The 15,078-nt window shown below is 35.5% G+C and overlaps 1 protein-coding gene across 1 annotated transcript in view; it reads left to right on the plus strand.

Moving 5' to 3' along the window:
• The window catches only part of XRN1 (5'-3' exoribonuclease 1), a 29,688-nt gene extending 21,739 nt beyond the window's left edge, over window positions 1–7,949 (plus strand). Inside the window, exons 30-43 of the mRNA XM_010020424.1 lie at window positions 106–175; window positions 1,270–1,495; window positions 2,141–2,242; window positions 2,911–3,006; window positions 3,239–3,353; window positions 3,866–3,930; window positions 4,332–4,442; window positions 4,799–4,924; window positions 5,231–5,387; window positions 5,804–5,982; window positions 6,238–6,351; window positions 6,433–6,550; window positions 6,862–7,013; window positions 7,224–7,949. Coding sequence (XP_010018726.1) covers window positions 106–175; window positions 1,270–1,495; window positions 2,141–2,242; window positions 2,911–3,006; window positions 3,239–3,353; window positions 3,866–3,930; window positions 4,332–4,442; window positions 4,799–4,924; window positions 5,231–5,387; window positions 5,804–5,982; window positions 6,238–6,351; window positions 6,433–6,550; window positions 6,862–7,013; window positions 7,224–7,514 — 1,922 coding nt within the window. The 3' untranslated portion in view covers window positions 7,515–7,949. The remainder of the gene's footprint in view (window positions 1–105; window positions 176–1,269; window positions 1,496–2,140; window positions 2,243–2,910; window positions 3,007–3,238; window positions 3,354–3,865; window positions 3,931–4,331; window positions 4,443–4,798; window positions 4,925–5,230; window positions 5,388–5,803; window positions 5,983–6,237; window positions 6,352–6,432; window positions 6,551–6,861; window positions 7,014–7,223) is intronic.
• The last annotated feature ends 7,129 nt before the right edge of the window (window positions 7,950–15,078 follow it).

The raw sequence follows: 15,078 nt of genomic DNA on the forward strand, positions 1-15,078 counted from the left end.
AAATAATATGTTTTATTGCGTAACTAATACAGATATTTATATAATTTAGATGAAAACAGCTACTGTTAAGATATATAGGATGACATTTTGTTTTGTTTTCTATAGCTAGTAGAGAAACAGATGTGCTCTTTGAAGTCCTGTTTGATGAAGAATTCCTTGGAGGCCTAACTATAAGGTGTGTGCAGGGGGTTTCATAGTCCTTTCATGCTATTGGTATAGATGGCATGAAATTGTTGCTGTTGGTTTCGTTGACTGTTTTTAATGCCTCTTTTTAAAACTTTCTGAAGAGAGTTGGTCAGTTTTTATTTCTTTTGTGTTTCTTTTTTTTTTCCTCTTTGAGTATGGATAATTTTTATGAAGCATATATTTTGGAAGTGCTCTTTAGGCTTTTGGGTGCATTTAGAAGCTTGTGATTTGTAGAAAGCAAATACGAACCAGCACAATAAAGCACGTGTCTCTAAAATGACTATGTAGAAAACGGGTTGTTACCAGTATGTCTTAAAACATGTAGATTGAAAAATGGTAATCATCTGTTCCTCTGAAGGAGGGACTCTGAACTATCAATAGGTGATACTTGGGCACTAAATTCTAACCACCATTAAAAACCTGAACTGTTCTTCAGGAGGTGGAGGCATGGACAATGCTTTTGTTTCAAAAAGTTTGATAACTCTTCTGTATTTAAGTAAGCAGGTAAACAACTAAGTGCACAAATTTACCCAGCAGGCTTTATTTTACTGTTGTTGTTAAATAAGTTATTTATGACGGAAATTAGAGGAGAATCTTACCTATTCCATGTGTTCAGCAAGCATAACACAACCCTGTCCCTTGCAAGGGCATTATCTTGTAACACACAGAATCGTCAGTATTCAGAATCATAAAAGAAGATACAAAACTGGTTAAATGCTGCGTAAATTCAATTTATAATTCTGCTACTGCCTTCAGTTTTCATCTCAGAAAAAAGAATAATTTTTTCCTGGTTCATAATTTTTTACATAAATACTACAGAACTGTGCTATAACAACTCACTAGTCCTTAAAATTTCTTTTAGCTGGGCACTGAAAGGTACAATATAAACTCAGAGTAGTAGTCATGACTTCTTTTCTGGTTTTGACAGCCAGATGCCAAAGAAGAGAACATTGGGATTATCGTTGTGTGTAACGGTACTAGATTTCAATACTGGATACAGTTTTCAGCCTCTTAATTTTAAAATATATTGAAATGTCCACAATTAAACTACATGAAACAGCTGTGTCATTTGCTTGTCTTAAGGTGCTCACCTGCCAGAGGATATCGTCTGCCATCAAGTGCCTTAATTAACCTGTCTCATGGTAGTCGGTCAGAAATGGGGAATCAAAAACTGACGGCCATAGTTAAACCTCAGCCAGCTGTGAATAACTACAATTCATACGTGTCTGATCTGTCATCTGTGTGCTCACAAAAAGTGCATCTAGGAGGCCTCAACCATTCTCCTCGCTCCCTTTTTGTTCCTACTCAAGTAAGACTTTTCCTTCATTTGTACAAAAATGTTTTTTTTCCTGGAAGCTGAACTGTGACCATGGTCGTCATCTTCATTGGTACAAACAAAATTTAGTTTTTACATTGGTATGTTAGAAGTAGGATAATCTTTATTAAAGGAGTTAATCAAATAATGAAGAGGACCAAAATTTCCTTATAGAGTATTGTAGCTCTATTTGCATTTCCAAGGCAAATATCTGGTGTCAACAAATACTTTGTTTGGGAGAGATGCAATTGTTCCCTTAAAGCTCTGTTCCAAGTAATGCTTCCTGTAGGCCAAGTTTGTCCACGCTCAGAAACAGAAGACATGATATCCTTGTTGGTTTTGCTTCTTGGTTATGATTTACTTTGTTTGAAAATACAGTAACGGGGGGAAGATTACAGGTGAATTGGGATTCTTACTAGTTTAATTAAACTTTACATTTTAATAAGTGATTTCTTTAAAAAAAATCACCTTAATGAGTAGCTTCATGTTGCTTCTAGGTGTGTTTGAGAAGAATTGTGTCATTTTTTTTAAGTCTATACACGAAAAACTACTTTCCAAAAGAAAATTTAAGGCAATGAAACACTTCTGAATTTTTTTATTTTTTTTTTTTCCTTGGTGGTGTTTTCTCTCATGATTTAGCAGATGAATGGAAGACAGCATTACAATCTCAGGGCTGAAAATCAGGGCACCTCTAACTCACCCCAGAAAGGATCATTTCTGAGTGGCAATCAGAAAAATAAAGTGAGTGTTCTGGTTCATTTAGTATTGGATCCAAATGTCTCAATATTTTAGGCCCCTATTTAAAGTGGCACCCTTTTCTCATGACTAATAGATGGCTTTGGCTTAGTACATCTGACTTTTTAGTCCTGATACTTGTCCCAGTTCTTGATGAGTATAATATTATGTGTTGTCCTTGTTTAGATTCTAGATTTTCAAAAGTGTTTTTTTACATAGCTGGGCTTCAGTTCTGTGGTAAAATGCCTATAATATTATTAAGCAGTTAAGACTCACTGATAAGGCATTACAAAATAAGATATTAATAATAAAATTTAAGAATGCAACCAAGTATGAGAAGGTATTTTTTAAACCATTTTGAATTACTATCTGTGTTTAATCATACTCAGTGATCATAACTTCTGTTTATAACAAAACAAAAGCAATCTCAAACTAAGATCATTTCTGTTTAATGGTGGTTCTTACGAAAAGATATTATATAAATACAACCTACCACAATAGCCTATTTCATAAATACCTGCAAGTTCTAGTATCAGTATGAAAATTCCTGCTATCTGAGCACTTTTAAACTTGGACCTTAGGATTTTCAGAATGTCTTTATGTATGATCAGCTGTTCAGAAGTTGAGTTTATAGCTGCTGAGCTTGTTGGGGGTGTTTTTTCTTATTCTATCAGGCACAGAGTAAGCAAGATGATGAATTTTGCAGCATATGGCAGTCATTGCAGAATTCTGGGAAGTCTCACCACATTCAGCAAAACATGCATGAGAAGGTTAGTACATAAACTTTAAACAGATCCCTGGAATCAAAATGTGAAGGTATTTAATTTTATATGTCAGTTCATTACATCAGAAAACTTTCTAGTTAATGCTACAAATAAGTCCTCTGGATGAAAGTATTGTTACAATGGGTATGCATAGCTGTGGAAGGAGATAATCATGGTACTACTACGTAAATATTAGAGAAACAGTTTTATGGTTAAGCTTTGATCTTTTAAATCCTAGGGTGCAGTTCTACCTCAGGAAATGAAGCTGGGAACTGGCAATCAGTTCTACAAGCCAGGATTCAATGACAGCAGCTTTAAAGGTCAGCAGAGAAAGCAGGAGCCATATAAAAAATGTAAGTACTATAATTAGACACTTTGTTTAGGAAAACTACTTGCTTTAGCTGATCTTCATTGAAATCCTTTTGAGGTTTTGTGGTTATCAACAGAAAATAGTTTATTATAGTTATATAAACACTACGTTGCACTTGTTATTGACAAATAATGTCCTAGTGTACATACTTGAACTTTTTAATCAAGCTGTTTAGCGTTATTATGACTTTCCACTCATCTGATTAAAAAAAAAGGCAAAAATACAAAACCAAAAACCAAACCAACCACGACTTGGCTTTGACAATTTGTTTGTGATCATGTTTGTAGAATATAAAATTAGATATATTATTGCATATGCTTTATTTTATCCTACAAGAAAAACATACATCAAATGACCTGTAAAGTATGAATTAAACATCTGATGCAGCCATTCAAATCAGTGCAACTTGGTGTACTTGTACAGAGTTATTTATTTTTTTGAGTCTTTATTATTATAGTTTTTAAGAGCATTTCAAAAGAATACATTCTTTTGTAGTTAAAGAAGATTCCAAAGTTACAAGAGGTGAAAGTCAGCCACATAGTAAAATATCAAACAAACAGGTAATTTCTTCTGTACTGAGTAAATGTATTCTTGTCTTTTCATTTTACTCTGATCTGATTCATCATTTTACAGTTTTCTCTTTAACTGGCATCTTTGTCGATTCTTTTACTAGGTAAATTTTAGTTCGGATATTTTTTTTTTCCTCTAGAGGTTTTATAGACAGAAACTGAGAGAAAGTGCGTAAGATGTATAATGAGGATACAAATTATTTTCCTATTCCTCTTAGGATCTGAAAGCTATGCTGTAATGGCAATACACAAATGCTAGGTTTTCAGTAAGCTGAAATCTTCTAAGAATATTAGCTTCTGAAAGCTATTTGCAGATGTATTTCTAATGTGATTGTGTTAGAACGAGTAATGGAGTATTAGTGTTCAGTAATAAATGCTGCAGTTTATTTCAGAATTTTGCAGGTGTGAATAAGTACAATGTCAAACTTTTGAAGAGGAATGAAAGCCCCAACATGCCGGGAATTCAGAAAGCTGCAGTTGATGGTTCCTGTACAGGTGGAAAGGTAGGATTTAAACAGTTGATTTTCTTGCGCTCTTTGAATAACTTCAGTTTCCAGTTCATTTTGTTCCAATTAATCCTGGTCAGTTCTGTGCAAATTCATGTTTATAATAGATACAAGACAAACCTGTGTAACTTTTATCATTCTTCAGATTGATTCTGTACTAGTCAACACTTGAATCTTTTGTATGCAAAACTTGTAGTGTTTGGGTATCTCTTCACACTCTGAGCAGACATGACAAGCTAAAAGAAAAAAAAGTCTTGAATGAGCATAAATTTAATCTCAGATGTATACCATTCCTCTTGCATCTGCTTGTAATATACTAAGTTGATGTATCTTTTTTCTGTATTTGTTTTAAGAAGGACAATGAACTTGAAAGCCTTCTAGCTTCTTTGAAAATTTCCAAAGAAAATGAAGTGCAGACTTATTCCAAGGAAGCAAGAGCTACAAATGAAGAACATCTGTCACCACAATCATTTGCTATGGTGTGTATACTGCAGGAACCATTATTTTGCAATTTAGCATCTGCTATCTTAGCATCAATGCTTCTATTTAAAGAAACTCTGTGAAACCTTATATTGCCCTTTGGTGAGCTTTTAATTAGCTATTCTCAAAAATAATAAACACATTTGTTTATGCTAAGATGCTGTTACCTGTGCTCTGATAAAATGTAACTGATAGGAAAACAAAAATTCAGATTGGCTTACCAATTATGATATTCAGAGTTAAGTGAAAAGGTAGCGTTACCTGAATGCCAGCATGTCCCTGAATGCTTTATTTTATTTTTAAAGAAAGGAACACAGATGCTCAAAGAGATTTTGAAGATAGATGGCTCTGACCAGGAAACAAGGAATGAAGTGAAATCCCAAGTTAATGATGTTCCTGCTCCCCCTAGCAGACAAGATTGCCATGGAGCTGCCTTGCAATATAGACAAAGTAAAAAAATGGGTATGTTTGGACATCAGCTCATAGTTCAGAGCTTCACCTTGTAGTGGCATTTTAGAATTATAGAATCATAGAATAGTTAGGGTCGGAAAGGACCTTAATATCATCTAGTTCCAACCCCCTGCCATGGGCAGGGACACATTACACTAAACCATGTTGCCCAAGAACATAGCTAACAGTATAGTACTTGATTTTCAAAATATAGTATGTCCATCTTTTTCAGTTCTATTTCTTTATTCAGATCTAAAATTCTCTTTATATATAGTCTCCTGGGTTTTGTTAATCAGATATGAAAATACCAGAAAAAATGAAATATGCCTTTTTATTTTCTGCTAATAACAAAGTTCTCTCTTTTCAGTGCAGGAAATGTTTGTGCTACAGCTTTTTTACTTCTTATTTTATTTTTATTCTTTTCTCAGCTGCTTATATGAACAAGCCTCATAGCACTGGAGGCCCTCAGAACACACCAGCACTGGAAACCGGAGGTCACCCTTTTGCTTGTCCACAGCCTGCACTATCTACTGTTGCTGAACTTTGTCGTATTTGTTCTCTTGTTGGAATGTCACAACCAGATTTCTCTTTCCTAAAAACACCACAGGTAAAAAGATTTTTCTGTAAAAGTTCAAGTTCTCAACTTTGTTTCAGCTGTCCTAACTAGATGATCTATCACGTCCCTTCCAACCCTGATTATTCTGTGATTCTATATTAAACATTTGGACTGAAAATCCATCTAAAAATAAATCTTAGCTCCTTTTGTTGCCTTTTTCCAAAACAAACAAACAAATTCTCTGTTTCTATCTCAGTTAGTTTGTCAGCAATAGATTCCCTCAAAAATCTTATCTCATTTTTCTAGACAATGACAGTTTGTCACATAAAATTATCAAATGGTTTGTTGGTTCATGGACCCCAGTGTCATTCTGAAGCTGAAGCAAAGGAGAAAGCTGCATTGTTTGCTTTACAGCGTTTGGTGAGTATGCAAAGAATCTTTTAACATCTGTATCTCTGTTGCATTGTGTCTGTTTGTGATCCTTTGGTTCCTCCTTCATAGAATGCTATAGGAGTAAACTTCCCTTCGCCTCCACCTCCGCCAGTGTTTCCAAATTATCAGCCACTGGGAGTTCCTGTACCACCTGGATCTATTCCTCCAGTATTTGCACAACCCACTGGTAAGTATACTAATACAGGTCACTCTGATAAGGATGTGAAGATGCTAAGGTACATGCACTCTGAAATGCAGATGTGACTTAGTGCTCTTAATTGTCCTGTCATCTAGGTGTAGTCCTGTAAAAGCAGAACTGTTTGGGATTTTTTGATAATAAATAAATACTTACCTATTCTCAAGTAAACATGAAGAATATGTGGCTTTATTGAAAGAGAAACAACATGCAGACAAATGTAGTTGGTGTCCTTCTGGGGTCTTGGGGAGTTGGTGCCCTCTTTTTGAGGAGAGTGAGCTAAAAGTTACTTGTTTTCACAGCTAATGTAATGCCTCCATCGTCTCACATGTTCGGTCCAGTGTCCTGGGGAACGCCAGTGCCTAAACATTATTATCCTGGCTCCTATCCGGGAAGTGTGTCTCTTGCAGGAGCTATACCTGTTGGTTCTCACAACCAGTTTATACCTCTGCAGGTAAGATTGTTGGTAGGTTTGTCTTAATATTCTGTTTCTGTAAAAAACAAAAAAAAGTGCCTACATGATGATTGCAACAACACCCCTGCTATGAAGCACTATCTAGGATTAGAAAAGTATTTCTAAAATTGTATGCATGTTTTCTAAATGTGGAATATTTGCAGGTTTTTGAGAATGCATTCTGTTAAATAATATTTATTTAATTTAAAGGTAACTAAAAAAAGGGCTGCTAGCAAGAAAAACTTTGAGCACAAGGAGTTTCAGAGTTCCCCTCAAGCTGCACCACTAAAGAATGAACAGCCAGTGTCTTCTGACCACACTCAGCAAGATAGTTCTTCAGCTCCTTTAAAATCTCCTCAAGCTGCTCAATCCACTGTTTCATTTCAAGACAATGTGGCTACTCCAAGAGTTCCTCATAACAAATCAACACCAAACACTTCCAGCAAGCGAAAGTCAAGAAAGCTGGCTGTCAATTTTGGCGCACCAAAATCTTCAGAATAAATATGGTAGCTAGGTGTATCCTATCTTTAACTCTTCCCCCACTGTTATGTTCTATCATTTAAAAAGATCAGAAAGCTCTATTAAAAAGGCCAGCCACTTTAAGTATAATATTGAAAAAAATACATTTTATTTACTATGATTTTCAGGTCGTTATGAAAACTATAAAAAAAATATATTAAGCCTTCATTACTTTGACTTAAATTAGGAAAAGCTAGGAAATGCTGAGTTAAGGTTGCCATGTCATAAATTGTGCCTAGGTTTCTAAACAGTGGCTTACAGACTATACTGGGTAAGCAGCAATAACAGTGGCAACCTTAATTCAGAATTGCCATGCTTTTTGGGAGGGATATGGAACCGTAATAAGTTGGGCATCTAACATTGCTTTAGTATGACACTTGTATTCTAGCTTATTTTTAAATAGAGAATAGGACATAAAGGAAAAATTATTTAAATGCAGCTTTTATATTGGCTCTCCAGGTCCTTCTAAGTTGAATCAGGGAGACTAAAACCTAACTACAGTGGAGCTGCCAAATTTGCTTTAACTATGAACTGCTAGGTTTTATATCAGAGGGCAAAAACTTTTCAACCTGCAAAATGTAGGTACTGCTGTCTCTCCAGTATTAGAGTGGCAAAAAGTGGTTGCTGATGCAGAACCTGTTTCAGGAGGTTAATTCATAGGATGAATAAGAAAAAGTATAAATTTGCAAAATAAAGACCTCTTCAGTAATGTACCTGTGATTTTTTTTAATCACCAGCATTATCCATTTCATTGTTTTCTGATGATAAAATAGCATAGATGTTTACTCAGATCTACAGAGCCTCCTAAAATGCTAGCGATACCCTGATTTGGTATTTTTTTTTCTGAAGTAGAAAAATGGCCAGAGTTTAAAGATGTCCATGTGTGTACATAGCTGTCAAAGTTACGATTACTTAAGAGTCCAATTCTCCCTGTAATAGCCTGCACCCTGAAACTTTCTCTGTGGTGGGTTTTGTTGGGTTTTTTTCGTTGCTAGTGACTTTAAGTATTTATTTTTCAGTTTCATGATAGAAGTTCTCTGTAGCAAAATTAAATTATCATTATTATGTTCCATAAGAATATTCAGACAAAAGGTTGACCTGTATTTTTGGAGGGAGATCTGTTGTAAAAGTAACTCCATCATTCTTGGTTTACATTGGAAAAAATGAAGGCTCAAAGGTGCCTGTAGCATTTTTAACCCACAAGTACCCTACCCTTGTTACTGGCATTAAGAAGAAATCTTCAGTCTAATTAGTGATTCATTTTGTTACCTCCAGACAGGTTTCGTGTTGGATCTGCAAGTCTGCAGATTTTCTTTCAGTTCCCCAACCTTGTTCTTTGCCTCCATTTCTTGGTGTAGTACCAAGTTTCCCATTGTTACTGTGGTATAGGATTTTTTTAATATTGATTTCTCTGAAACAGTTGTTGCCTCAGCAGCATTTGTAGAATAGCAGCAAGCTGCAGGATCACAGAGGTAAAAACAAGGTTGAGAAATTTTATTTCATTTTACCCGGTATCACAAACCTTGTAGAATAGTCTGTATTCAGTCTTAAAATATGTTTTGTTCTCTTTATATCCATCTAGTCTCAGGAGGGTTTGAAAGCATATTCTGTGAAGGGAAAGTTATATGCTTCAGTGATTTATTTTCATTAGCAACACAAGACTGCCATGATGCAGACATGCCAACATTTTGGAATTGTTTATGTGAAGTTATTGGACACAGATGCTATTCCCCCATATCTTATGTGAGCTATCTGACCATCAGAGAAAAAGATCTGTTCAGAAGTTTTTATCATGGAGAGGAGACTATGTTAAGTTCTTGCATTGCAGAATTGTGACGTATCTGGATAGTCAGTTTATGCAGATCTTTTAGAAACAAAGTTATGAAGGACACTGTACTCATCACTGGTAAACACAGCAACTTTTATTAATAATTACTTCAGACTAAGACTTCCTCTCCAAGTAGAATTACTACGTTTACTATATATAGCTGATTAAACACTTTATTGTAGCTGCTGCATATTGTATTAGTCCCTGGGTTTTAGTTTATATATTCTATGATGCTGATTGCCTGGTGCCCAGTTAATTACAGTTTTACATGTCCTGCTAGATGTGACATCTGCATTGATCTATGCCATTTCCCTATGATTTCAGTTTTATATTTTAACAAGGTGATTATGTTTAATTCATACAGATATAAATTTAAGCATTTGTTTTTCTCATAGATATAAAGTATTTTGTAAGCACTGGAGTTTTTCATTAGATCTTATACAGAGCAGTATTTTACTAAAAATCCAAAAGGCAAGACTTTTATGTGCGCATTTTTGTAGTTTCTGATTTTTTTAAAATAACTTTTCATTGTTTATCTGCCAAGTGAAATGTTTTAAATTTGCATATGAATGGATACAGAATGTATTTTTTGTGCTGTTTAGTGTTAAGTGTGCATTTGCAGATTTTTAGCATGTAGTTGCACAAAGGACTGTGCAAAGATATTTTCAAATATGAATATATGATACACTGAAGGAAAAACATTCATAAAAGTTAAATGCTATATAAAACTTTAATGCAATAGAATAATTTTATAAATTGTGTCTGTGTCTGCTTGGATTAAATATTGAAACAAGAAACATCATTTATTTTCACTGGTTTATTTCCAAATACTATATGGGAAACTTCTTTAAGCTCCTAACCAAAATTTTAAGATGCAAATTAAATATCATGATGTCCAATTTCAGTGGTTCTCAGAAGCAGCAATTGCCACCTCTGAGCTGTTTCTTGGTGGCTTTCAACTACTACTCAGTTAAAGATACAAAGTTCGTTGAAAAGACTGTTGGTTACTTTGCAGTTAAAAGCATTTAACTAGATACTGATCTTTCAAAATTTCTTTGGCCTCTGTTACCCATTAGATTTATTAAATTGCAATAGAAAGGGCAGTAAGATTACTTTCCAGCAAGTTTGGTCCTAGTGGTTCTTAACAAAGTGCAAAAGCAGCTCATGACTTATAAATAGGAGCCATGGGTACCTGGAAATATTTGACACCTTTTTCTGTACCTGGAGCAAAACACTGTGCTGAGGTTTTTGCTAGACTAGAGTAAGAATGGTCACCTCATTTGTAACAAGGCTTCTGAATGAAGCATAATGACAAACTGCACTAAAACCAGTGTAATGTGTTTGAATTTGAGACAAATAGCAAGTTACATTTCTAATTAATTTCCTTATCCCCAAGAATAGCAGATTTTTTAAATCCAGTACTGCCAAATTAGTGTTACTAGGTTTTACCCTTATTTTAGACAGGGTAAATAAACTCACCTTTGTATTGTGTATACCATGTGCTGAATTTTGCTCTCTTTCACCAGTTATCTCTAAGATTATGTTCAAACTCTACTTGTTCTCTTCTAAAGCATAATGAACACTGTAGTCATGCCAGTTAATTCTTAATATTCTTTGGTTGTGAGTTTCGAACTTTGTTAGGCTCTGTCTTTTGCCAACTGCAGCACCAGCTTTTCACATAGAGAGATGTTATTTTCATTCTCATAGATTATTGTGTGAATCAGCTTGTTTAAAGCAACTGGCATAAAAAATGGAGTACACCCTTAGCATAACCAGCTGCTGAAACTTTGTGTAACAATATTCTGTGTAGAACATCTGGTCGGTATATACTTTCAGGTCATATTACTCAACATGAAGATGCCAAGATAAAATCTTGCATTTCTTAAGCTGTCTTCAAATTATTAATCAATAGACTTAAGTATTGCTGTTATCCTGCATGGCAAGTTCTGCCTCCTTTATATTCCCATCTCAGTAAATAGCACTAAAGGAAATTAAAACAAATTAAGTAAATGGATAACCTTAAAATACATCAGTTTGTGTGTAATAAATGTCGCATGGACACTCCCATTCAAAAATTAAGTTACTTTTGTTCAATTTAGTTTAGTTCATCAGACCCTTGAAAGTGAGGAATCTCAAAGTAAGAATGGTTACTTACAGTAAAGGATTTTTTTAATTCTTTTTATTTGAGATGTGATCTCCAAATGTATTCCATAATCAGCCTTTGTTACTACTGAGAGACAGTTATATTCTTCTCTTTCTGTCTCTGGAAAGGGGACACTGTGACACCAAGGGCATAAGGGCAGTCTGAATACACACTCTTGGCCAAAAGAATCCAAATTCAGGTGCATGAGGACCCATGAATTTTGAGACTGTAACATATATATTTCGAAGAATCAGGTATCATGAGGTAAGTAGCTGTTGTTTATTAACAAAAGAATCCATGGTTCCAACAGCAGTTCCTTATTACTGCCAATTTTTGATGGGGTGTTTACTCTTACTTTTTTGCAATTTACGAATTTCCTGTTTCATTTCTGCTTTGAAAGCCAGTACAAGGAGTTGCAGTGCCATCAAGTGCAAGTAGTAAACCTGAAAGGACAGAGAAGGCATTCTTCATTAATACTTAGTATGTTTTTCTAGTAAAACTTAGTAATTGTTACTGCATCAGCAATGCTTTATTAAAGTTGATAATCACCCTTAGTCCTGTATTTTGTGTAATTGCAAGAAAAACAAAGGCTGGCAATCAAAAGCCAAAATGTAATTTCTGTGCATGTAACAATAGCAATAAATCACTATACTTGCTATATATGAATAAAACTAGAAGTTGTCGATTTCTAGCATTTTGAGGGTAAAGGGTGAAGCACGAACCGTGATTCCAGTGCATGTGAGTGATCTCTTTTAGGGTAACCTGTGCATGTTTTAGATTTAGCACTAATTTGTGATAGACTGTGATATTTAGTATTACATCCTGATGTTTCTTCTAGTACATACTTCTCTGAAACAGCTGTAATGCTCTGTCAGTCACTGAACCTTAACTCAGCTGGGTAAATGGAGAGCAGTGTAGGCTGCTGGAACCTCTGAGTTTACTCAGCCTATACTGAGATGATTTGTTCTTCTAGATTTTTCTGTGGTTTTCCTTCCCCTTGCTTTATTTTATAACTCTCCTTCCTTCTCCCTCCGCTTCCCCAAGCTGGTCTAGTGGCTAGGTCTTATTGAAACAATAATTCTTAAGTACTTTTTCATCCCTGTAGCCTTTAGTATATCCATTCTTTTCTTCTTGTTTCGTTGATGGATATTTTCCTCTCTATTTTTAGATTTTTTTTCATGTGAACTTCCAGACTTTGAAATTAATGTTCTTTTAAAGAGCTGTTCAGTCCTGGATTTTCTAGGTACAAATGATCATTAATCGCATGTGTATATACAAACACATGTATATGCAGATATGAGACTCAGTCTGTTATTTTCTTAAAGCTGCTCATAGTGCTGTCATTTTTAGTCCATATTGTAATTCCTTAAGAGCATCCAGAGGATGATGGACATTATCTTTCATACACTTTTTGCACATCTCCAAATGTAGGTGTTACTTGGGATGGGTTAAAAGCATGGGCAAAAAATGAAACATTAACAGAGTAAATACCCAGTTTTCACTTCACTTACTTTGCTAGATAAATTCTTGGCTTAAAATTTGATTGTCCTAAAGTCCACCTTATTCTCTGTCAGAGATTACTTCTGTTGGAGCTGGCAGAAAGGAAGGATTTCTTGTGCCTCAGGCATGGTGCAAAACCTCATGTATGTGGGCACAGTTTTGATGTGCAATTGTCTAGTGAAAATGCTGGCTTAACCAGTATCTTACTTACTGTTTCCACTGGATCGTGCCAAACTGTATCACCACATTATGAAGCATGTCAAGGAATTAATATGATTGAACCTCTTTCCCCCATGTTATTTTTCAGCTTGATAGTTCGCTGTGGAGCCACAAGAACAGCTGAGTTGGTACAACTCTTCGCAGCATGAGGGCAGGATGATTTAGCAAGAGTGGAACTGCTTAGGAAACATCCCATCGCTGCTTAAAACTTGGATCACCCATGAAGCTAACAGGCTAGACTAACTGATGTCATTGTATGTGGCTCTGTCTGTTGACTTCAAGGAGAGTGGTAAATTCTGGCAGGAGTACAGGAGGAACTGCTGAGAATGGTCATATGGTAAATTATTGCAGCAAAATTCGTCAGTTTTGGGCAGTCTGTTAAGTTTCCAGGAAACGCTTACTGAATATGTATGTGAACTGCACCAACTAAGGGAGCTATAAGAATTGGTGGGTTCTTTCTTTTTTAAATGCAAACTGATTAAAGGACCCAGACGTCAGTGCTTTCATAATGTTAAAACTTGTTACAGTGGTAGAGCTAAGGAAGTGGGTAAAATGATAAATAAAGAGTTTGCTGAGACACGAGAAGGATAGATGCATCTTGACAAAATACAGATAAAGAAGGGAAGTTAAAGAAAAAAGACATTCATTACAAGTTTTAGATCTTGCTCTCCTAGATTTCAGTAGCTGGAATCCTGTTAGCACTGCCAGTGACAAGTTTGATTCAGACTAGATGACTGGGGTGAGCAAAGAGGTTCCTAAGTATCAGACACAAGAGAATGCACCTGAGAATGCCTTTATTTAAAAGAAAAATTACAGCTATTCCAAATACCGTTTAATTAATAATTTAGAAATTTGAATTAACAATCTAGTCCTAGAAAATGTCAAGGTCATTTTCTTTCTAGTAACCAGGTCTACTGGATCTGCAGCACTCCCATCTCTCAAGGCCTATTTTAACCTGGATAATGGGACAAACCCCTCTTGCTTGGCATCATCCTCCAAAATGTATATGTTGCTGACTGAAACATGCTGAGCATGGTGATGTTGCTTACAAATACTCAGTATATATTGGTGGTGGTAGGGGTTTTGCCATTGCTGCTGGCGATGGATGATCTTGTCCCTGATGTTCTGCCATTCGGTTGGTTTTATTTAATAACTCTCTCCTTTGCTGCAGCCTCCACTTCTTCATTTGGTTTGATATTCCAGTAAAAGATATGACCAGTACGCTTCCCAGAGAAATAGAAGATTTCAGCAGAGAATATGCAGAAGTATGGGACATAGTGTTGCGGTGATTGGTATGTGACCCCAGGTGTGTGAATTCTCTGCCTTCTGAACCATGGAAAAGACACCTATGTGCTCTGACTCAAACGGGAAGAGTAGGGTGGTAGTAGAAGTTACACAGGCTTATTACCAGTGTTGCAATGCTGTGTAAGAGCAGGGTGTCTGTACATCTTCACTTCAAATTGAGTGTTTATTGCTTGTGCTGAGATGAACTTGGGCTTTTATCCCTGTTGGTGATAAGAGAGGGTGACAGAGGTTTGACTAGACAAATAGTGCCTGTGTGGGAATGATATTATTTATGACAAAGTATCATAAGCTAGTGCCACATAAGTCATGTATGGACAAGCTGTGCATGTCTGAAAGCCTGTTGCCTCCTCTATTGCATTGTTTTTATCATATTGCAAACAGAACAATGATGTAAAATTTCATAAGCCTCATAACTTGAGCAATTTAATACATGCTATATAACTGAGATTACGCATAGACTACAACTGTGCAAGTTGTTTCACATTATATTTTTCCAATGCATGTATGGTGTTCCTTTTTAAGATGCATCTAAATTCTTACTATTGCTTGAA

Source organism: Nestor notabilis, unplaced genomic scaffold (genome assembly GCF_000696875.1).
Source record: "Nestor notabilis isolate BGI_N333 unplaced genomic scaffold, ASM69687v1 scaffold10308, whole genome shotgun sequence".
In the NCBI taxonomy this organism is placed as follows: Eukaryota; Metazoa; Chordata; class Aves; order Psittaciformes; family Psittacidae; genus Nestor; species Nestor notabilis.